The sequence below is a fragment of the Aythya marila genome, assembly GCF_965140915.1.
Source record: "Aythya marila genome assembly, chromosome: 1".
Classification (NCBI taxonomy): Eukaryota; Metazoa; Chordata; class Aves; order Anseriformes; family Anatidae; genus Aythya; species Aythya marila.
In genome coordinates this window covers 142,820,421-142,843,484 of record NC_139042.1, presented here as the reverse complement: position 1 = coordinate 142,843,484, position 23,064 = coordinate 142,820,421, and the positions used below count along the sequence as shown (strand labels likewise).

At 46.9% G+C, this 23,064-nt stretch overlaps 2 protein-coding genes across 2 annotated transcripts in view; both read left to right on the top strand.

Moving 5' to 3' along the window:
• The window catches only part of WNT5B (Wnt family member 5B), a 69,321-nt gene extending 64,689 nt beyond the window's left edge, over positions 1 to 4,632 (top strand). The window contains exon 5 of the mRNA XM_082757445.1: positions 3,124 to 4,632. Coding sequence (XP_082613571.1) covers positions 3,124 to 3,582 — 459 coding nt within the window. The 3' untranslated portion in view covers positions 3,583 to 4,632. The remainder of the gene's footprint in view (positions 1 to 3,123) is intronic.
• A 7,473-nt stretch (positions 4,633 to 12,105) lies between these two features.
• Positions 12,106 to 23,064, top strand: part of ADIPOR2 (adiponectin receptor 2) — a 44,261-nt gene continuing 33,302 nt past the window's right edge. Inside the window, exon 1 of the mRNA XM_082767071.1 lies at positions 12,106 to 12,222. The gene's annotated coding sequence lies outside the window, so the exon portion shown is untranslated. The remainder of the gene's footprint in view (positions 12,223 to 23,064) is intronic.

Sequence of the window (23,064 nt, the reverse complement as noted above, 5' to 3'; positions counted from 1 at the left end):
TTTGCTAAGTTACCGCCAGCTGCCGTCCCTTGTGCAGCCTTGCCCTGACTTCCCGGCCAACGTTTGAGTTGATGATGTCTTCTGATTTTTGGCAGGTGCCCCCACTCGGTTTCATCTAGGTGAGATGGTTCTCCTTGAACCCTGAGGAGCTCTGATGGCAGGAGAGAAGATTGTCCTTGCTCTCAGTGCTTCTTGGAGGGAGCCGACAGGGCTGGGAAGGAAGCCGAGCCCTTGTAGCTTTCAGGCACTCCTGACCCCATCACCCTTTCACTCCACATTGCGGTCCTTGTGGTAGTGCTCCTGGCTTTAGTGCCCTTGTTTATTTGCCTTGGCTGTTATCTCAATACGCTCTTTCCTTCCATCTGTCTCTTTTTTTCCAGTTGGGCTCCATTACCCTCTCTTCTTTCCCCCCCGTTCCTTATCTGTCGCCCTTGTCTGGCGGGCTGTGGCGGTCAGTCCTTCCGCGCTATTTACCCAGCCAGCATATGGCAGGCCTCAGTCATCAGTCACTCAGCCCCGTGCCAGAAGAGCCTGGAAGGGGGTCTGGCTAATTGACCACATAGGAATTCCCCCCATTAATTCTCTTCCCGTTCCCATTCTAGCGAGGAAAGAATTGGAAGAGAACTTGGGCTGATGGGAAGGGGCTTTAAGCCTTTCCATTAGAGGCATTTTCAACCTGCTTAAGTGGCATGGCCATCGATCAGGCCCTGCCTTCAGAACTACACGTGGGGTCTGTTATTCTTTACCTTGACCCTCGCCCAGTCAGAAAGGAGCTCTCCAGTTTCCTCTGCTTTCCCCCCATCCAGGCAGCCGAGGGGGAGAGCCATTTGGAGGGTAAAGCTGCGGTTACCTCCGCGGGACGCTGATAGTGGGAGCTGTGGGGGGCTGAGCGGCGCCGTGCTTACCTGTGATAGCTGGTAGGGCTGGCGTTCCCCCACACGGCTATTACCCGCATGGGCCAGATGTTTTGAGCATCAGTTGCTTAAAGCCAAGCCAGAGTGAACTCAGTCCCATGACATTAGCTGAGGGGGATCGAGTTGCAGTGTTTTTCTAAAGGAACAAAGCCCAGGATTAGGAAGAACCATAATACTTTATAAAAACATATGCAAGGGCAAGGGAGGCATGAGTGGCCTGGGATTTGACAGAACCATAACCAAAAAGTGCTAACACAAGCTTATAACGAGCAGGCTGGCAGTGCAGTGAGGATATAGTAAGTGTCTGGGCCTCGGGAAATTCAGCTGTAGCTCTGTCTGGTGGTAGTACAGCAGGAGTCCTTAAGTGACGGCGTGGTTGGTCCTCTGCAACTACAGCGCAGTCCAAGGCGAGCGCTTAACTCCCAGCCCGTAGCTGTTGCGCTGCGCTGTGAGGCATTGCCTCAGTAAATTGAGCTCTGAGGAGCAGAACTAAAGCTTCTCTGTTTTAAGGACTCAGCCCATTGACTTCCTTGGGAGCTGGGTTGGCCTCCATGTGATTTAGCCATTAAGCCCAATTGAATCTTCACTAGCTGTCAAAAGCACTAGGTGTTTGTTAGACCGGGAGCAACCGGTTGTTTCAGGAGAACTCTGACCTCTCCCTGCTAGTCCAGAACGCAGTCATACGCAGAAGGTTTTGTTTGTAGGATCGCCTTAATCACCTACTCCTTGGCAAGTGAATGCGGAGAGCTGGGAAGCTTTCTTTGGTGTCAATGAGTGAGACAGAAAAGGAGCCTCAGTCTTTGGCTGCTTTTTTTCAGCAGAAAGCCTGCTAGAAGACGTATTGCCATCTCCTTCAAAACATCCTCATTTTTCTCACGTTCCTTGATCACCCCACCCCAGATACAGCTGGCGGTAGTTTTGCAGCCGATGCCAAATAGCTCTGTTTGGCATGCGGGATCTGGCAGAGGCGCTGCCCTGCAGATGTGCAAGAGGCAGGATGGCCATGGGAGAGCAGATGTGAGCCTCATACGTGAAGCGTGAAGAGCTCTGGAAGTCAAATGCTGTAACACTTGGTAGCTCTGATTGAACGTGGATGCCAGCTCTTCCCTCTGTAAACTCTGTAAGTTCCTGTTGGTGCTGACAGGATCTCACATAGTCTGCAGCCTGGTACCTGTATCTGAAATTAATGGAAAGAACAAACCTGACCTGCACTTCAGGTTGTTTTTGTAGGTTTTGAGCTTTGTTATTCTAAAATGTTTTCTTATTTTCTCTCTCTCCTCCCAGCTAGTGCGGGAGGAAGGACTGTTTTCCTTTACATCGCATACTTGCTCTACTGAGGGTTTAATGCTCATTGGCCTAAATTCTTAAGACTCTTTGTTAATTTTGGTTTTCTGCCTTGCTGCACGAGATGCTGCCTTTTCAGGGGTACGATGCATCTAAAACTCCCATAGACCTCTGAAAACGGAGCTTAAAGTATCTCAGAAAAGACAGCAGTGAGAGGTTGTGCATGGTTTTTGGACTGTGTGTCCTCCTGCACAGCGCTGGTGGTTGTAGTGCAGTGGAGTATCTGGACACGAGATGGCGCAGATCTGCAGCCAGGGCTCGCTCCTCGAGCAGAGGGACTGAGGAGATGTGAAGGCATTCATCTCTCGCACATCCACTACCATCTCTGCTCCTTGCTCTTCGAAAAACAAGGACTCCTCTGGGAACCGCGGGAGCAAAGATCCTCGGCAGAGAGAGGGGATTTGTTTCTAAAGGATGCAGATGTATTTCTAGAGCGATAGCATCAGTTCCTGTTTTAGCCGACAGGAAATGAACAGGTTCCCAGGTGTTCCCTTGTATCAGCTATGAGGGGAAAAACATGAAGTGTGGTGGTCCATGAGATGCAGGCAATTCTCAGAAACACAAGTGTAGGGCTTTCCTGTTCCTGGCCATGCCATCAAGCCAGCAATCTGCTGGAGGAAAAGGTGGGATGGGGGAGTTCTGGTTAGAGGCAATGTGACCAGACACAGAAATACTTAGCAAACAGGATCACAGCGGGAGGAAGAGGAGACTTTTGTCTGTTCTGAAGGGCGAAACAACAGGAATGGGGGGAGGGATAATCAAAGCAGTTATGAAAATGCACTGATGAATTCATGATAATGAATGCCAGCTGCCGGCATAGCACGAATGAATGCAGCGTTGCCTGACTGCGCTCCTTTCCCCGCAGGCCGTGTACAAGCTGGCGGACGTGGCCTGCAAGTGCCACGGCGTGTCAGGCTCCTGCAGCCTCAAGACCTGCTGGCTGCAGCTGGCCGACTTCCGCAAGGTGGGCGACCTGCTGAAGGAGAAGTACGACAGCGCCGCCGCCATGCGGATCAGCCGCAAGGGCAAGCTGGAGCTGGTGAACAACCGCTTCAACATGCCTACGCAGGAGGACCTGGTCTACGTCGACCCCAGCCCGGACTATTGCCTGCGCAACGAGACCACCGGCTCGCTGGGCACTCAGGGCCGCCTGTGCAACAAGACCTCGGAGGGCATGGATGGGTGCGAGCTGATGTGCTGCGGACGGGGCTACGACCAGTTCAAGAGCGTCCAGGTGGAGCGCTGCCACTGCAAGTTCCATTGGTGCTGTTACGTCAAGTGTAAAAAGTGCACAGAGATCGTTGACCAGTACGTCTGTAAATGAAAAGAGCCACCAAAGCGACAAATCTATATTATATAAATCTATATAAATATATTTTATATTTGTATAAATAAACAGATGATGATAATAATTAAAGAAGCTTATTTAAGAGACATTTTGGTTTTGAAGTTTCCCCCCTCAGGCCGGCAGGTTTGCCAGCCCTCACATTCTGCTGGGGAGCTTGTCTCTGAATGCATCTCCCCTTGGGGGCTTCAGGTGGGGCAAAGAGGCTATGGAGGTGCCAACAAACCGAACTCCCTCTGCACACACGTGTGCACACACACACGTACACATACCACCACCATTTCATTACAGACATAAAATCAACAGGAAGGAGAAGGGTGGGTGCTCTCTGCTGTCTAGACATTACAGATATTTTACAGATACAATATTTTGCATTGTTACTGGACATCTGAGATTACAGCCAGGTCCGCCATAGACTTGGTAAGCTGTGTTTCAAGCCCTGCTGCCCCACTAAACCCACCGGGGATTTTGGAAACAATTCTTGATCCCTCTAAAGGGCTTTGTCACATGAGAGGGAAAGTTAGCCAAGGCTCATGCTCAAGAATACAGCTTAAAATCCAGAGTCCTGTAAACCATTCCTGGATGCCAGACAGCCGGCAACGTGGTGGTGGAAGGTTTGCATGCTGCTGTGAGGAAGGACGGTGTTATCTGTGGCTGGCTGGCACACAGCCTGGGAGTCCACCTGAAGCCATCCCCTAGCTCCTTGGTGCTGCCTGGACAAAGGGGAGATCTGTCCAGCTCAGTCTACATGGCTATATACAAGAGGGGGAACATTTTTTCCTTTAATCCCATGCTGAAACTTAACTTTTCATTGTAGAGGAGAAGCTGCCAGTGCCCAGGGACGTTTGTGAAGGAAATATACTTCGTATTTTTTCAGTGGTCAGAAGTTTTGCACGCGCATGACCGCTTAAGCACTCCTGGTGCTGCTGCTGTCCTTCCTCTCTGAAGTGGATGCGGTCCTCACCTTGTTCAGCTCTGTTAAACCCTCCTCACCACCCTCTCAGATGTACAGTTTTTCTTTAACATTAAACACACCTCGATGAGATTTCTTTCCCTCTGTTGCTTGCGTATATGTGTATTTTTGTTTTATTCTTTTGGGGAGTCTTTTATTTTGCTGCGTTGTATTTCAGAGTCTGGAGGCCATGCTCTTCCCCGGTACAAACTATCCACAGTTAAGTATGTTCCCAGAACGTGGGCATATGGCCACCAATGGAAGTCTTCTCTGTGCTTTTTGCTGGTAGTATGAGAGCATAATAAAATCATAGTAGGGCAGAAGCCACCACCAAAGCCTGCTAATCAGTGTTACCACTTTGGAATTTCAGCAGAATCCAATTCATAAAGCGGGGAACAAATGCTGTTCCTAGCACAAGACGTTTCCTGTGCCTCTCAGCATCTGCAGAGTTCATTTGCAGTCAGAGAACAATCAAGAGAAGCCAGTCCCAAAAATACAACGGTTTGCTAATGTACACCCTCTTTCTTACTGACATTCCAAGGTGTTTTTTTTTAACTGTAAATTTTAAAATGCACAAAATATGCCAATAAGCAAAGAGGCAGTCATGAAGATTATTATTTTTATATTAAACCTCTGTTTCTTATAAAGCATTGCAGTTTTACAGATTCCACCATTTCAACCACCAGAGAAGAATTTATATGTACCTTTCATACTTCAAATATTTGAGGACTCCAGAAAAGCACAAGGAAGAAAAATTATGTTTAATAATTAGGAGCTGTTGTTTTTTTAAACCAATGTGTCCAGTTTTTATTTTATTTTTTTTACTCCAACAGGCAATATATTTGCTGGCATCCCAGAATGCAGTTTCTTGGAATATAAACAGTGGCTTAGATTTATTTTATTATATAAAATCCAAAGCCAGTGGTATTGTAATTCAAAGTAACGGAAATAGTTTTCCATGCATGGAAAAAATGTGAGTGCAATGGCCTGATCCAACTCCCATTAAACTTCAGTGGGAGCTGGACTGAGCCCAAGATCAGATCAAATGTGTGAGCTATTCACTCCTGGGATACTATACATTTCTAGCCCAGTAATAAAACTTGCTCTACCTTGGATACATCTAAAAAGACCTTTCCTCCCACCACCCTCACCTCATGTTCTTGTCCATCCTCATTGCATCAGTCCTTAAAGGTGTCAGCTATTTGTATATGGCACCCTTAGGCATTGTTAATGTGTCTAATAATTCAAAATGATTTCATTTGGCCTTCCCAATAAAGACCACACGTTTAAGGGAGTCCCAAATCTCCTCGCAGTTTGGCACCACAATTAATTTTGTGGGTGTAAACAACTTAGGGAGCGGAAAAGTTGGCATTGTTAAGGCTGCTATTCATCTGGGTGTCCCTGGACATGTCCTTCTTTTTCCACCTAAAATTTTGTCTGGATAGAAAAAAGATGATTTTGGCTATTTGTCCCAGAACTCTGGATCTCTTGCAGCCTGCCTGGAGCCAGTAGCTCCTACTGGACAGGGGCTATATATCAATACAGGAGAAGTGACCATCAATTCCTCCTCCCACACACACTTTTTTTTTTTTTTTTACAGGATCTAGGTTTCAGTCGTCTCAACTTTCTGTCTGTTTTGTATCAAAAAAAAATTTGATTGCACTACGCAATTAAACCTTGATTTATATGGCACCCAGACATCAGAGAACCTCCTTAGGGTGGCAGTAAGTATAAAGTAAATCAGAGCACGGCCAGTTGGGTTTGATGCAAAGCCAAAGAAAGTCAAAGAGAAGACTCTGGCAAAGCTGCTGCTTTACCATGAAAGTTAAAAAGTGGTGGGTTTGAAGCTGTGTATTGTTAGATACACAAAGCAGTAGGGGGATGTGGGGATGGGGAGCTAAGCTTGATTGTGAGCTCTGCCAATTGCCTGCTCTGTAATCTTCAACAAGTTAATTTATGTGCATTTTAGTCTCCAGCCTCCTCCTATATAAAACTGGGAGCGGAACACCTCCTTTTTCTGTAAAGCTCTTTGAGAAATACTGATGAATAAAGGTAATTGAAGGCCTACTCCATACACTCCCTAACTCTGGCAGTCAGTACGTCCCCATGGTGCAGTGATATGGACAAAGAGGCTCAGCGGCACCCGGAGGATCGATGTCCAGAGGTGATTGCTGGGGGGCTCGGTGAGACCCTCAGAGAAGTGAAAAAAATCAGAACTTATTTATTTACAGCTGTTGAATGTCCTGTAGTAAGACTAAGGCTTAGAGAAGGTAGCCTGGTTTCTGAATCAAATACCTGTCTACTTAAATTGTATTTGCAGTTTCATATGGATAAGATATTCCCACAATACGCTATTTTATAGTGTGTGCTGGTTACTGACTGCCACATTCCAACCCTGAAGTCGCTGCACTTCAAGGCTGATAGAAATGACCACCCGTAAGTCATGTAAAACTAAAATATTTTGGAGTTAAAGGCACTATGCAAATACACAGTTATTGCAAGTCAGTGCACATCAGCTCCTAAACGGAGCAGAACAGGATGCAAATCTGTCATCATTTTCCAACTGGTTAGTAATATATAAGTTATAAAGTGAATGAATGAGGCCTCAGTATACTCTGCTGCAAGGTAAGCTAAGCAATAGCTGACCCCAGAACAAACGGAAACTTTCATTTGATAGTAATTACGGCAAAAAGGTAGTGGCAGGGTTGTGAGAAAATTTCAAGGCACCTTTTAACACCACTAGGGTCGAGGTTGTTTGCGTTGTTTGGAAGTTCCTATTCTTTGTCTCCAAGATGTCGAACGGAGAGACTGCTGCCTTTACAGCTCAGCAAACAGCAATGTTGAACCCAGACGCGTTGTTTAAGTGTACCTCACGCTGCCTATATGGACCCAAGTTTTATAGCCCTGGCAAAGCACAAATGAAGCAAATCTTGGTCACTCATACAATCAGACATGCAAGGGTTTCTCTCTGCTCACTTGATGCTGTCTGGGGAGAAGCCTAGTAGGTTTGAATTACGCTGTGGGAGCAGTTCCTAATCACCTGTGGCTACAGAAATACAGACAGTATTTTCATCAGCTGACACATACACAGAACATCCCAAGGAGACCTTGGGAAATACCTTCCAGCAGCTAAAGGGCATTTCTCAAGTGTCTGTCACAAGGTTGTCCAGAACCAGCCACTTATATGGGCATTCATTGTTGTTTATTTAGCTTTTGTTTAACTACATTAACTACATTTAGCTTAAATAGTTTCTAGAAGGTATTCTAGGAAATAAAATTCACCGAATGGCAGGCTCTGCAGGACCTGTTGTGTAACAGACAGGGGGCAGATGTGAACATAAGACTGTTCACACCAAAGGGAAGACTTCTCATCAAAGATAGACTCCAGCTATATCAGGGCTACGGGTCCCAGAGGTGCGAGCACGTCCTTGGTCCAGACGTGTACCCTGGCCATGCCCTCCTTGCCAGGGCTGTGTGGGCACCTCTACCTTGTGCACAAAGACTGATGGATGCACAGATCATTGAGCGTGTAGCCTGTCCCAGCTCCAGCACGGATAGCTGGTGGCTTAGGGACAGGACCATTTCGTGAGCATACCAGCTCTGAAGCGTAAATATAACCAACCTCAAAGATAAGCAAAGCAGATTTCTGTGGCCAACAGGATACATACCAGAAAGGGACAAAAGGAATCATGACCAGCCATTGTAAATCCCAAAATAACAATAATAAAAACCCACGGTGTAATACAATGATCACAGTATGCTCCTGCCTTCCTGCCGAATTCCCCATTGTCAGTCTTCTGCAGGGCCTGAAGCTGTTACTATTCCCTCTTCTTTCTTAGCTCTGTTTAAATGACAGTTGAAACCTATTTTTGCATGAGTATACAAAAGGGCACGACCTACTCATAGAATCTCCTCAAAGACAGAACAAGGGAACAAACAGTGGGGTCAGGAGTTCTCCTGCCTCTGTGAGCCAGGAGAAGCTGTTTCTCTATTTTTTCCCCATACTGGTGGGCAGCCATGAAATGGAGTAGTAGATCCTGCCCTGTGCTAGGGTAAACCAGCTCTCTCCAGGGCATTTGAGCTTTCCATAAGACCTACAGATTTAAAGGATCTATTTGTCTATTTGGACTTTGCCACCTGTCCTCTATAAAGAGTCAGCATTTCCTTGCAAAATGGAAAGCCAAAGTAATTTTTTAAGCCTTTTTTTTTTTTTTTTTTTTTTTTTTCCAAGCGGATGTAACACTGCAGCCATGTCTCTCCATCATGAGCATCCCTAGAAGAAATGCTCTCCAGTGAAGTACTGAGCTCTGAGCACTGCCTCAGCCTCCAGGAACGCAGTGAGAGAGTGCCTGCAGCCCTCTTTTGATGTGATGTGACATGATGGGAGGCCAAATTGTCACAGATGCAGTTCCAACTGGTGATGCCAGAGTCATTCGGACTCGGGTCTCTCATACGGCCAGTGAGGCAGGGCCATCCATCTGCCCTGGACACCTTGGGCACCCTGAAGGTTGACCTGAAGGTCCTCCTGGGGCTAGCGATGCCAGCAGTTCTGTACTGAACCAGCAGAGAGCAGGGCTACCTACTGGCACACCTACACCAAGGCATCTCCATAGCACTAATAAGAATGTTACGAACACATTTTTTTCCTTGATTTATTTCCGTTGTTTTATAACATCAGAAGAACACCAAAGATAGGCTTATCTTAAGGAGCTTGCTCTTTACATTTAAGAGAGAGTCCCACTTTAATTTTCCTTCCCAGTAGACAGTACATGTTGGGAGGTCTCAACAGTGCTTAGGAAGGGACTGGGAAGTCACCTCTAAGACATCAGAGAGTTTTCTTTCTCTGCATTTCATTTTTAAAATTATTCTCCTTGCATGGGTTGGGAATGGTAGGCTGGATTTGGGCCATGCTCAGACAGCAGGCTACCCTACCTGCAATGGCCCAGTGGTGATTCAGGGGCCCTGTTAATCTGGAGGGAGAAGCGTGGCACTCAGGTTGGCCACAGAAATGTCACAATTACCTCTCCATGCTGTGTGCCCAAAGGTATCCAGGTCTGATGGCCCCGTGGTGCTGCCAACAGCCGTCACGCTGGCTGTTTTGAACTTGGCTCCTGCAGCAAGCACCACCCTTCGGCACAGTGCCACAGCATGCAGTGAGCATGCCCTCGTGCTTTGAGAGGGGAAGATCTGATAGCTAATTAATTGTTGTAAGGAAATGCAAAGAGAATGAGCAGGCACAGCTTCACTGGGGGACGGGGCGATCGTGACCCCCACCCTGGGCCTTGTTGTCCCCATGAGCGCTGCCCCACGCTGGTGTCACATGGATGCAGCCTGCCTGGGGAATTCAGACAGCAGCGTCTCAAATATGTTTGCCAATAGATGAAGCAGTTTAAAGGCTTGCAGAAATAAAGCATATCCTGTAAAAAAAAAAATGTACAGGCTCTTCCGCACCCTAGGGCAGTTTTATTCTGAATCACGATTTGTCTTCGGCTGTTCCTAGAGTGCCACATGGTTGTGTCAGTGTCCTGCATGACTGCCAGAGCATCGTGATCAGGGCAGGAAGAGCAGGGTGGGGCATCACCATGCAAGGGCCCACTGCAATTACGCCTTTCAGAGGAAAACAGAAGCAAAACCAAACCAAACCAACAGAGGTGGGGTGGACCCAGCATCACTTACTGAATGTCACAGACACTGTGCTAGAGCTGACTGTAGCCCCAGCCTGGCTCACAGCCTGTAGGAGCTGCACTAATAGCCGGTACCTTTCTCTGGCTGAGGAAACACCTAGGTGAGGGTTTTAGAGCGTCAGCCGCACTGCAATTCACTGTGGTTATTCCGGCCAGTCTGAGTTTCATTTACCACAGGCAAATTTGTTCCCTCTTGCTCAAGAACAATAACAGAGTTAACTAATGACCTGCCAACTTTCACAAAGTGCAGGACTGCGTAGTTAGGACTAAAACATTGAGAGGAGGAATTAAGGTGGTGAACATTTTATATTAATGCTGTGAGCACTAGGAATTATCTTTAAATGCCCAAGAAGTGCATAACTCATTTTTTAAAAATGTGTCTTTCCAAACGAGTAGTTTGCCCTGTATGGCAGAGCACAGCTTTGCTTTTTGATTTACAGGCTTTTGAACCAGAATAAACCACTTTAATTCAGTTTATTTAATATTTAATGAAACAGCGTTCCTATCTCAATTTCCCTCTTAACTGGCTGAGTACGCATTAAGTTATGCTGACAGGAAATGACAGATGAAAATGACATGCAGTTTTTACATGCATTTTTAGTCGATGGAGCTCGCAATATTTTAAAATCATTAGCGCCATTTTACAGATGAAATACTGAAACATGGGGCAGGAAATGCTTCATCTGACAGGCAGGGGTGGAGCCAGGAGCAGGCTCTGCAGCTGCTGCTTGCTGCTGTGCAGCCCGAGTGCTGTCAAAATACATTCAGATTGATGTTAGGAGCCGTAAATACATGCAATAGTGCCATTGTGGTGCTCAGTAACTGCCCAGGTGCCTTACGGACCCTTAAGATTGTAATGAATGTGTGAGTTGGGACATATTTTAAAGGAGGCAACAGGGAATCATGTTTTTGTAAACAAGGTCTTAAGGAATGGGCGATATTTATTTTATGTCGGTATGTATTTGGGGCCAAAGTGTTTCAAACATTAATTTATGGGGATAATTTTGCTTCCATTAACTGTCTTGTTTACGCTCGATTGTTTGCCATTAAATTTCTGGGTGTGGATCCAAGTTTATAGGCGCGCGCCTCCAAGGAGCACTGAAGCGAGTGGAGCCACAGAAATTTCAGCTAGACGAGTCCTGCCAGATCATCCAATTGTTCTCTTCAACAACACAAGATCATCCTCTGGCAGGCCATTTCCCTTGTGTTTTGACCCGTTTGGATGTACAGCACCCAGGCTGAGGGTTTCCACTATTTCCCCCAAGGAAGCGGTTTCAGAAGGTGTTATCTTAACAGGGGTTTTCCTGCCATCCTGCTTATGCTTCTCACTGCCTAACAAAGACACCTCGTGTCAGGCATGCCAGAGGCATCACAATAGCCGGGCTTTCCAGAAACCTCCAGAAACCAGCATCGGGTTTAGGGATATGTGTGTGTGGGGTGTTAAAATGGCTGTGGGCGCACGCGGCGTTGTGGTGGCATTTCTTAAGCACTGCACTAGCCCGGGTCCTTTCAGGAAGGTGCCCTCAGCGCCTGCTGGGACCCATGGCAGGCCCCTTTCCGCCCCACCAGTGCCAAACCCCCGAGGCAGCCATGACGGGCGGCAGCCCCTCCCTCCCCGCGCACCGCCGCACCCTCCCTGCCATAGCAACGGCGTTGAGCGGCGAACAACCCCCCGCTCCGCCACGTCACCGCCTCCCCCCCCCCCCAACCCACTCCGCCAATCAGAGCCGCCTCGCCGCCGCCGAGCGCCTACATTCCCCAGCATACCCCGCGGCCGCGCTAAGCCCCACCCCCTCCCCTCACACACGAGCCCCGCCCCTCCCCGCTCCTTCCGGCGCGCGGGGCCCGTCCCGTCCCGCATTGGCGGCGGCGGCCTCGCGCGCTGCTCACGCCCAAGGGCCGGGAGGAGGCGGCGGGGCCGGGGCCGGGGCCGGGGCTGGGGCCGGGCCGGGCACGGGGGGCGGCGGCGGCGGCCGTTGCCAGGTGAGCGCCGGGGGGGGCGCGGGACGGGCCCGGCGGGCGGTGGATGGGCCCCGGTGCCCCCCTGCGGTCCCCTCTGGGTCCCCTGGCGGTGTCCAGGCCGGGGCCGCCCGGTGAGGCGGTGTTGGGGGTGTGGGGGGGTACGGGAGGCCCCTGGGGCAGGGGGATGGGACAGGCGATGCCATAGCGAGGCGTGCGGGCGGTGTGTTGGGTGCTTCTCGTGGCTGTTTTAACCCTCATTAGAACCTCAGGCAGCTAATTGAGCGCCTTTAGTGGGTGGCTGTGCTGGTGTATTCGTAAGAAACCCCTTAATGTTAAACTTCGGCTGCAGTGCCTGTAAGTCAGAGTAACTCAAGGTGAGGCACCGCGCACCTGTCACGCAGCAGAAAAGCTTCCAGGTGTTAGCCCTTATCTAAAGGGACTTCTCCGTCCTAGCGCTGCCTGGAAGCTCCTCAGGTGGTTGAGCTGTCTCGCACACCATCAATTCTCGGGTTACTCCTTAAAACAGGCCCGGTTCCATGAAGGCCCTCTGGGCGTGTGTTCTGGGCACAGTCTAGTTTCCCAGAGTTGAGGTCCCAACGTGTAATTTAAACTCCTGCGAGCCCTCCCCTGCTGTAGCTGGTGTTAAATTCCAGGCTGTGTGCTGCCCGTGCTCCTCGCCACTCCTGGAGGTCGCAGAGCTGCGCCACGCAGCCATCCCCCTCTTCTGGAGCTCTGCTGTGAGATCTGTCGGCTTCCAGGGGCTGTTTTGTGGCATTTCAGAAGTGAGACACTTTCTTCACAAGAATACTTCACGTTTGGGTGGTAGCTGCTGCAGCAGAGGAAAATATCTTTACAACTATCAGAGCGAGATGATGTGTCACGGAACGGGTGCAGCGCGGTCATGAAACGCAGCCTGTTTTCTTTTCTTATCTGCAGCTCGGAACTGTTATTCTGTAGGCAGAAAGGGAAGTGATCGTGTTTTGGGTTTGTTTTTGTCTCTTCCTGTAGGGGTGCCAGGCAATTCCAGTTATGATGATGTTAGGCTGTGGTTTGTGCTTCGTAAAGAAACCTGTTATGTATGCAAACTTCAGCTGTACCGTGACACCTTGTCCTATGTGAGGACTGCGAGTGGGGGTTAGCAGGCAACTTGAGAAGAAGTTTGTTGTTGTCTTGGAAGCGTAACGTTTGTTGATCATCCGGAAGCGACTCCCTTAACTAAATGTTGTTAAAGAGCCTGTGGATAAGGCTGTTGGCAGCTTCATGGTGAAAACCTGTGAGAACAGTCACTAATGCAGAAACTGAGTTGGAGTTGGTGATGGCAGAGTTAAAAGCTGCATCCAGACTCTGCCCGAGTTTTCCAAATCAAGCTTTCTGTGTACACATCAGATACGAAAACATAATCCAGCGTGAAGGAAGAGAGTGTATTTTGGCATAGTTCTTAACAAAGGCTTTCATGGCGAATATTCCTTCAACAGATTTTTGTTTATGATGCATATGTTCTCAATGACAAATGTAAAATGCGATGAGCATAGGAGCTTATCCTGTATCGGGTCCTGAACTGAGCCAAACAAAGGGCTCTCCCCACCCATCTTTGCACCGATGGAGTGGGGTCGGTGCCACTGAACTGGTGGCCTCACTGCAAGTCTGCCCAAGTGCCTTGTGAGCCGTGGTTTGGGCAGTTGTGGGTGAGATTCAGACTTGCAGCCTGACTCCTGGCTGCAGGATGGGAAGGCTGGGCTCTGAAAAGCCTGCGCTGGCTCTAGGCGAGCCGTTCTGTTGATTTGTCACGAAGGAAAATTAATGGGAATCGGCAGGGCATGTAATGCCAGTGATTTTAATGCTTGGACCTCTGTTGCCATCTTATGCTTTCGGTTGAACGTTCCAGGAGCTGTGTTGAGCTTCCCCGTACAAAGATGCTCAATGCGAGGCAGTCGAAATTTTGCAAGTTTTACAGGTTTCTGGTTGTGTAACTGTGTTGTCCGAGATGCTGCGCAAAGAAAGCAGGCTTGCTTTCGTCAGTGGAGATGTTGTCTGTACATGAGGAAAATCTTGATAAGGAAACTTCAGGCGGTTGTTGAATTATTATGCTGTTATGCCATCATCAATTCAAACGCTTAAATAGCAGTAGTTCTGAAATGGAAATAGCAATTCCGAGTATTTATGGTCTGAAAGTGTCTGTGTCTGAGTCATTCAGTGAATTTTCTGGCAGACAGTGTTGGTAGATTTTAAAAGACGCTCTTACACAAGATAATGGTAGTGATTGCAAAGAAGTATTTAGGACAGAGTTTACAGAGAAGGCGATTACTTGGAATTGTATCATTCTCTGATAAATCTTGTTTTAAATGAGTGCCCATCCTTTCTGCAAGGCGTTGTGTTTCTCTGGTTGCACCTAGCATAGTGACTGGCTGCCTTTGCTTTTTAAAGTGATACGTTTGTCAAGGAAAAGTCCAATAAAGAAATTGGTTTGTAAAAAAAAAAAAAAAAAAAAAAAAGCAAGAATACGGTGACAAACTTCGTGCTAGTTTTGCTTCTGCAGAAAACAGGCTTCTGATAACATTTTTAACTTCTGCTTGTTTGAGTATGTTTCGACTACCAGAACACTTTTTTATTAGAAGTAGGATGCTGCAGGTCAAGATGTAAAATAATAAAAAGCAGAAGTTATTTCCACATAGTTCCTGTTGCAGTACTTTGGAAAAAAAATAACCTTCTGTGTGTGGCAGTAGTTTGGTGTATAAGCCTCAGACTTTCATCATCAGGTAATCGTGAATCTGAGCTGGACTTCATCCCGCCCAGTGAGTACACACACTTTCTGGGAAGTTTGTCTGATTGTTTTGATGTCAAAATGCTTGTCTCGATCCAGTTTAAAGGCAAACATCAGTGCTTCCTTTCAGGGCTCAGTGTCAGTCTTTGAATGCAAGCAGCTGCTGTCCTCTTTGCGGGGTGGCTGTTGGAGTGGCGGTAAGCAGGTAGTGTTTCCTGGGGAAGGAGGTGCCGCAGCTTACACCACTGCTTTGTTGGAGAAGTAGCAAATAACTGGAAGCAAGGAGGTGTGGGCAAAATTACTGTGTTTGCAATTTGGAAGAGGGAATATATGTTTCATACCAGCTTGTCATCTGGTTTAATGATTCCAGTTATGACTTCTTTTTGAATTTTCACCCCCGTATGGAACTGCCTGTCCCTCGCTGTTTTTTTGTTAAGTGGCATCTGTTTGAGCCCTGATGTGGTCAGGGTAGGAAGTATTTTGAAGCCTTTTCAGTGTGTGTGCATATTAACGATCCCTTGAGCAGATGAAATATGTTGTAGGGGTGACAGGTATAAATTAAGCTAATATTTGATTTGTTGCATGTAGTCACGATTGCTCTTGTGTTCCAGTGCCACAGACCTCTGCTGCCCCGTTAGTGGAGGAGGGGATCTCTCTTCCTGGCCTCAGCTCTCTTTGGCCTTATGTGAAATGTACTCCTGCAACGCTGCTTCAGGACTTCATCGCTGCAGCCTTGCTTGCAGAAAGGTGTCTTCAAAGGTGTAGGTAGGAATAGGGTTCACAGGATACATAATTGTCAGCGTAGGGAACTTGCAGCATGGTTCAGCTGGATTTCATTAGCTGGGAAAATGCAGTGGAGTCTGCTGGGGTGTGCCAGCTGCTGTTGCTCTGAACAGGACTAATTAAGCTCTTGTGAGAACAGAAAATAGGCTCTATTAACAGAAAGAAAGTGTTGGAATAGGCAGTGCTGTAATCACCAGCTCTCAGATACCTTTAGATAGCAGTAAGCAAGACAGCAGACAATTTACTCCCAGAGTGGGCTGGAAGTCCAGTCTGAATACCTAAAATGGGTGTTGCAGTGTTTGGGGGCCAGATCCAAGCACCCTGTGAGCCTCTTTGGGGTGCTGCTGTGGGGAAGGCTGCTTCCTTTTTTTCCCTTCCTTACTCTCTCCTTCCTGGCAGGGTTTTATCTCAGAGCGGTTAGCGCTCACGTTGCTTCATGTGGTGCTGAAAGCTGAACGCACGCTCGGTACAGGTGTTGTAATGTTGCAGCATTGCCTACGGTTGTTGTCTCTGCAACGTGAACTGTTGTTTTGCTGAATGCAGTCATGATCATTTGCATATAGTCAAAGGCACGGTTAGATCGACTTACAAGTACGTGAAAGCTGTTTTTCATAGGTTTTCACTCAGTTCCCCTCTCTCCCTTCTTAACCAAATTAAGTGTTATTTTCCCCAGCCTGTCCAGTTCCATTTGATTAGGGGATTGCAGAGACTGCTGCTCCTTGTTTGAAGGCAAGGTCAGTTGTGCTGCCCTGGTTAGGTCTAGAGGATGGCAGCTTTTATTCAGTTAGATCACGGAATGCATTGAGCAGGTCTCCTGCAGTTTTTAGTTAAGGCTCCTTTTGCTGCTGGGAATCCTTTGCAGATTTCTCTCTGTTTCAGTGAGAGCATTCTGGGGAGGTTGCTGCTCTAGCTCCTTACTTGTGGATATGCTCGGTGCTTGATGAGTACAATTTCCTTGAAATGTCTCTGTGTGTGATTTAGTAAATGGGATGTTTATGGATATTTGAATAAACAGGTGTCCTTTTGGAGGGAATGTGCCACACACCTTTGTGCTGCATGAAACTTGATGTAGTAGTGCAAACTTTGATTTCCTGTACAAACTACTGGGTGGGTGATGCTGTAACAGGGACCTCAAGCCAACATGTCTATATGCTGTTCCTGAGTTTTTGAAAAATGGAGAACTTGTGATGAGAATGGAATAATGAAACACTGGCAGTAAAAGCAGTCTTCTGAGGGCGATTGCACCTCTGGTTTCTTAGATTTAATGAGTGATAAAACTCCTCCCTCACTAGATGCACTGATACCTGCCTCCCAGGTAGACGAGTATGTAGACGAGGGCTAGAGCTGTGGGGTAAGGTGGTGGTGGTGGAGCCTGGTGCTTCCTGGCATTTGGGGATGTGACAGAGCAGCGTGTTTTGCAAGCAGTGCTTTTATTTGCTTTCGTTGAAGTGGTTGTTTGTCTCCTTATGTATTCCGGAGAACAGCGTTATAGCGTTGCAAGGTCGATAACAGCAATATTGTGCTGTTCTCGGTATTAATCTTTCAGGCAATTTTTAATGGAATGTGACTGTAGAAATAAAAAGAAGGGCCTATTCATAATTATCCTTAAAGTAGCTGTGTGATAAAGTGCCAGCTGTTGGCTTTCTGCCTGCTGTACCTCCAGTGGGGAACAAAATGGATTGTTTTCCGAGGTGGATGTGCTGAGAGTTGAGGAAAAACATAACAAAGTCAACAAAAGCTTTACGTAGTGGCTTTCTGACCTTTATGTGGTCTGAGCGAAGAGGAGAATGCTGAAAAAGGCTCGTGTCCTCATGCACTTAAGCATGGACATGAAGATTAACAGCTCTCTGACTTCCTGCTCTGTGACCTTTTTAATAAATGGCAACCATATTAATTCTGCAGCGTTATAGAAATAGTTCAATAATGAATGGGTTATAAAAATCTGTTCCTTTTTGTGGACTTCACTAATGCAGCAAAGGAAATTGCTAGGTTGCTTAGATTTGATTTGTAAGATATTTATTAGGATTTTTTTTCATAGCTGCCTTGGCATTCTTGTATCAACTGGGACCATAAAGAGGGCAGATCGATAATTAAATGTTAGATTATTGTAACCAGGAGGGTGTAATGGGTGATTCAGTAAGCAAAGATGTAGTGCTAAAATAACTGAGAGGGGAAAAAAACAACAACAAACACTTCTCTTCTAATTTGGACTTGGCCCTGTAAGTTTAAAGGCAGGGTGTTCCCTGTGCCCTGCCATAAAGGCAAACTCAGAATTTCAGGTTGAGCCGATCCTTGATGGAGAGCAAGAGAGGCCGGCCAAGTTTCACAGCACTTGCAGAAATGTTTCTGTCCAGAATACCCAGGCAGCGCGTGATGCTGTTGGAAATGCCAGTTATGTCAACTGAATTGGAAGGACTCCAGCGTGCGGGTCAGCGGGGGGGAAAGGAGGGGACACAGGACTGTCTGAGGTGATACAGGAAAACAAACCTAAAAAAAACTCAGGTAAGGCCAGGGCTGATGTAATGGTACTGCCCTGCGCGGCTGTCAGTAACCAGGTCTGCTTGGATTTTGAGAGCCGAGCCTTGAAGTGCTGTGGGACGGGTGGTACAAGATGCTCTCAGAAGGACGCTGGTTTCTCATTCTTTTGTGTAAGCCCTTTCCAGCTGACTTTTTCTGCACTGGTTAAGCGGTTCAAAGCAGCCCCTTGTTACACATCACAGTAAAGTCATTGTGAAAAACAAAGCATGATCACAGAACTCATGACTGTTTTCCTCTGAAAACTAATGTCTTGGCTCAGTTTCAATAGTTCATTATTATGGAAGTGCCTGAGGGCTTGTGTGCCTGCAAGACTCACATGAATGTTTCGTGCAGGCTAAGGTCATCCTTGAAAAGGTACAATTCCGCATTCCTCTACCGTTAGCAGTCCGGGCTGGGTGTGCAGTAGTGAGATTTCAGGTGGCACCGAAAAAGCTATCTTTTTGGTAGGTTTTATTCTGTGGAGAGATTGGAACTCCCTTCAAATTTGGTGCTGCCTTCTTGTAGGTGCTGGCCTGAGCTAACAGGATGTTTTGAACGCTTTCTCATTTCAAGCCAAAGGGACTCGTGAATGAGGTAGTAATTTAAGCGATGTCTTTGTTATAAATGAACACTTAAGCAGGTTGTTATAGCATTCAAAGTCACAGGTGACAGTGGTGGTATTTGGGGTTGACCGAAGCATAGCTGCATAATTCCCGTTGTAGAATGACATTTAGTCACACCAGTGATGGCGTAATTGCAAATTGCTGGCACTTAAAATGAATTTCTAGGCAGCCATAAAAAGGAAAGGTGCAGAAGATGTGCATTACTGCTGCTTCTTCAGGGGATGTGACAGGTCACAGGGGAGCTGTGTCAGCACGTGGCTGAGACTAAGCTGACATGCAGGATGTGTTCACTACAGCTGCCTCTCCTCAGCGACTGCCCAACGCTCTCTGCCTCTGAACTTCTTGTTGGATTGTGCTGAAGACCTTGGATCATCTCGTAAGTGGTCTAGAGAGTTGATTGCACTGGGAGGCAAGTGAAACCAATTCCAAAACTGGAAACCAATTCTGCTTTCTGTGTGAAACAGTGAGGGAAGCCATACAGTGTGAAGGCTTTGAACAGGCTGCTGGGGATTAAACTTTGTGCAGGCGTAGGACCAGCACTTCCTGACCATACTGTAAGAAGTGCAATGTTTGAGTCAGCTTTTCAGTTGGGTGTACGATGTGAAGTATGGCTGAAGTGGGTTGGATTAACTCGTAAACATTCCCTCCTCCGCTGGAGTGCAATGAATGTCAGTTTGAAGCTGGCTTGGGAGTGCTTTGTGCTTTACAACTCCAGCGACGCGAGATGCTTAGATAAACTCAGACTTCATTTAGTGATGTTTTTAGGCTTTAAAATGCCATCAAACAAAGCAGAGAAGAATGGAAGGGAATTGCAGGAAAAGCCTTGTGCATTCCTCGCTGTTTTCATGCTGCAATATTTGTCACAGATCTCTCCCAAGCTATGATTTCAAACTCCCATGCGGGCTAAAAGCAGTGTTGTCTATGGTTTGGTGAAACTCCATTGTCTCATTTTGTGACCTGAAACAGACTGATGTGTGCTTTAATCTAATTGACAGTAATAAATCAGTTTTAACAAGTACTAGTTTAGCCAAGAGTTTGGATAAAATGATAGTTCCACCGAACATTTTATGGGGAATGCTCTATCTGAGACAGTGAAAAATTCCCTGCTTCCCTTGGTTTTGTGCTGATACATGTGCACACTTATCTAGCTGTGACTATAGACAATGTTATTTAAGTCGAAGTTGTTATCGTGGTTGGCAAGCCTACAAAAAAGAAAGGATTTTAATGTAAACAGAACGCATGCATTTCATTACCCAGTGTACACATTTGATAGCTGCTCTGCAGCACACAACCTAAGAATTTTTTCCTTTCTATGTAAACTTATTTAGGTTTAAGCTAATTTGGAGACAGCGTCCATGTTGCTTTTGCATCCTTCTTGTAGGACTTTTGGTCTATAACCTCCCAAAATTTGAATACAGAGGCCAAGAACCAGTGACAAATCTGAAGTGAGAGAAACTGATCTTGCTCCCTCATAGGTAGCACAGCTGTTTGTCTGACAGCAGCAGCAGATTTGAGATTAGGAGTACTGGGTGCTATGCTTGTGCTTTTAGGAAATTGTGTTTTAGCCATTGAAATAAGTGCTGTGTGGTACTCTACAACAAAGGTTTCAGATCTTTTTGTTTCATTGCTTGAAGTTGTATTTCTCAGCACTGGGGCTTGCAAGAAATGTGTGCATGCTCTGAAATGAGGTGACTTTTAGTAGGACAAGCTTGGCTTCTGGTGTGGGGTTGGTAGCTGAGGTGGATGCTAGGTACGTGTGTGAGAGTATAAACCAGTCAGGGAGAGGGCTTGAATTAGCCACTCTTTTCCATTTCAGGAGGAAAAATTGCAGCGATGTGTCAGGTACTTGGTGGGGTGCTGAGTTCTTGTATTTTTGTTTTCTTTTACCTTAAACCTTTGCTCCCACTTGGAGCAGCAATAGAAATGGGTGAAATCAAATTACTGAGTGACAGTGTGCACACTCTTCATTGAAGAATGTAAAAATCACAATTGGCTGTCTGATCTGCATAAAAGAATGAAAATAGGGGCATGTTGGGTGTTTTGATTCAAGTCTTTGGTAAAAGGTGAGTCATTCCAATGAAACCTGGAATTCTGGAGTAACTATAATGTAAGCCAGGCTGGGTCAAACCAGAAATCCCTCTGCCTTAGCCTCAGGATCCTACCTCACCTGTGGAGCTGCTGCTGAAGCTTCTCAACTGTGAGCCTCTAATCGATGCTGCAGAAACATCTCTGCAAGCTCGTGCTCTGCTTGCTTGATTTTCTTGCACCCATGCACAAAGTGACAAGACCTCCTGCTTGCAGCGGGGAGACAAGAAACTTTGGGCTGGTTTGTGCGCAGCAGGTTCTCACCTTTCCTGGAGATGAGTGGGTGGTAGGGTGCGGGTGTGTTTGTGGTCGGGTTCCCTTGGTGCACCTCCCTGCTGCAGGAAGGAGTCCTGGCAAGCCTGCCTCGTACTGAGGCTTTGACTGCGCTTTGTCCCTAACCTTTTCATTTATGCCTTTGGTGTCTGAAGCCCAGCCAAGTTGTAGGATCGCCTCCTGGCCCCAGCCAAGCTGGTTGCTTAGGGGTGAACTTGGTAAATGAGATTCTGGCAGCTGTCGGGTTTTTCTTTTCCCTTGGCCAGAGCGCCATAGGATGGTGCCTGCTGGTCCTTGGGTGCCTTTGGGGAGCTATTGGTATTGGTAGGATGCTCTGCCTGCTGCCCCTGAGAAGTTTCCTGTTTGACCCTCATCCTTTTGTCCATGGGGTTTTTAATTTCCTGTTTTGTAATCATTTATTTCTTCCTGTTTTGTTGTTGTGTGTGGTGGTGGTTTTGTTATTGTTGTTTGGTTTGTGTTTTAAATTAGGCTCCTTCCTGTTGTTTCACAGGGAGAGCTCTAAGGTTTGAGTAAGCATGCCCATTCCCAGAGAAAGCAAATAGCTTCCAAACATGGATATAAAAACAGTGTACAGAAAACATGCACTGACATCGAGGGGCTTCTGGAGCTAGTGCTGACTTCACGTGCCTAACACCCCTTGATGGATTTGACCAGTCTCCCGATGAATCCTCATTCTGGAGCAAGGATTCACAGGGTTTCCCCATGCGCTGCACTGAGAACAGCTTTCTGTGTTTGAGGTTGCTGTCTGCTGACTCTGGGACCTTTGCTTGTCTACATCCAAAACACTGAGTATTTTCTGGTGTTCTGGTGTTGTAGACATGAAGATTGAGAAAGCTTGTGCTGTGTTGCAATCTTACCGTGCTTTTGAGTGGTCAGCACTGGTTTTAAATAAAACTTTCTGTGCTATTGCGAAGCAAGTCCTCTCCCAAAGTGTTTACCAAATGTGTAAAATGTGATGCAAAAACACTTGAACTATTGCCGGTTAGCTAGGACGTGATAAAAATAGATCTCAGATTTTGTGTTTCTTACGTGCAAGGCTTGTGTCACTTACTCCTGTTTCCCTAGCTACAGCTGCTTGTCTACGTGGGTCAGAGCTTGGCTGTTTATCAGGGCGGGTCGGTTGTCATCCAGGACTGTACTTCTGTTCTGATATGACTAAATTCACAGCGTGGTTTGCTGACTCTCAGGATTTGCATGTCTCTCAGTGCCTACTTTTTCCCCAGAAAGCATCCTTACAGCTACTGTCAATACGGTAAGAACCCTTCATACCTTTCCTACCAGTATCCCTCGAGGCCGTAGAAGTGGATGAGGCAGCATTTATCCTCTTTTTCACACCTGACCCCCCTGTATAGAATTGTTGGCTGGGTTTCCACGTATGTCCCTGGCACACTGAGTAGCGTCTGGATGCTCTGTGTAGCACTCAGCCTCTGGTGAGAAGCTTGGCCTGCGTCCTCTGGGTATTGATGCTGGCTGTATTGCCTTTCAGTCGCAGCTGTGGATGCTGTAGTTTGCCTTTGCACCAAAACTATATTAAATGGCTTGTCTCTCTTTTGGAAAAATACCAAGCTTATACTGGAATGGGATCCCTCTTTTAGGTTTTGTCAGTATCCAGTACTTGCACCTTTTGCCAAAACAGTTTATCCGAACAGTTCCACCTGTATTAATACCCCGAACAGATGCAGTTGGGCTAGAGTAAGAGTACCTCCAGTGGCGATTGGAAAACTAGGACAAATAACTATTCAGTAGATTGCTGACCCAGTTCTTGCTCTCTGCATGTGTTCCTCCTTTCTGGGCCCTTGT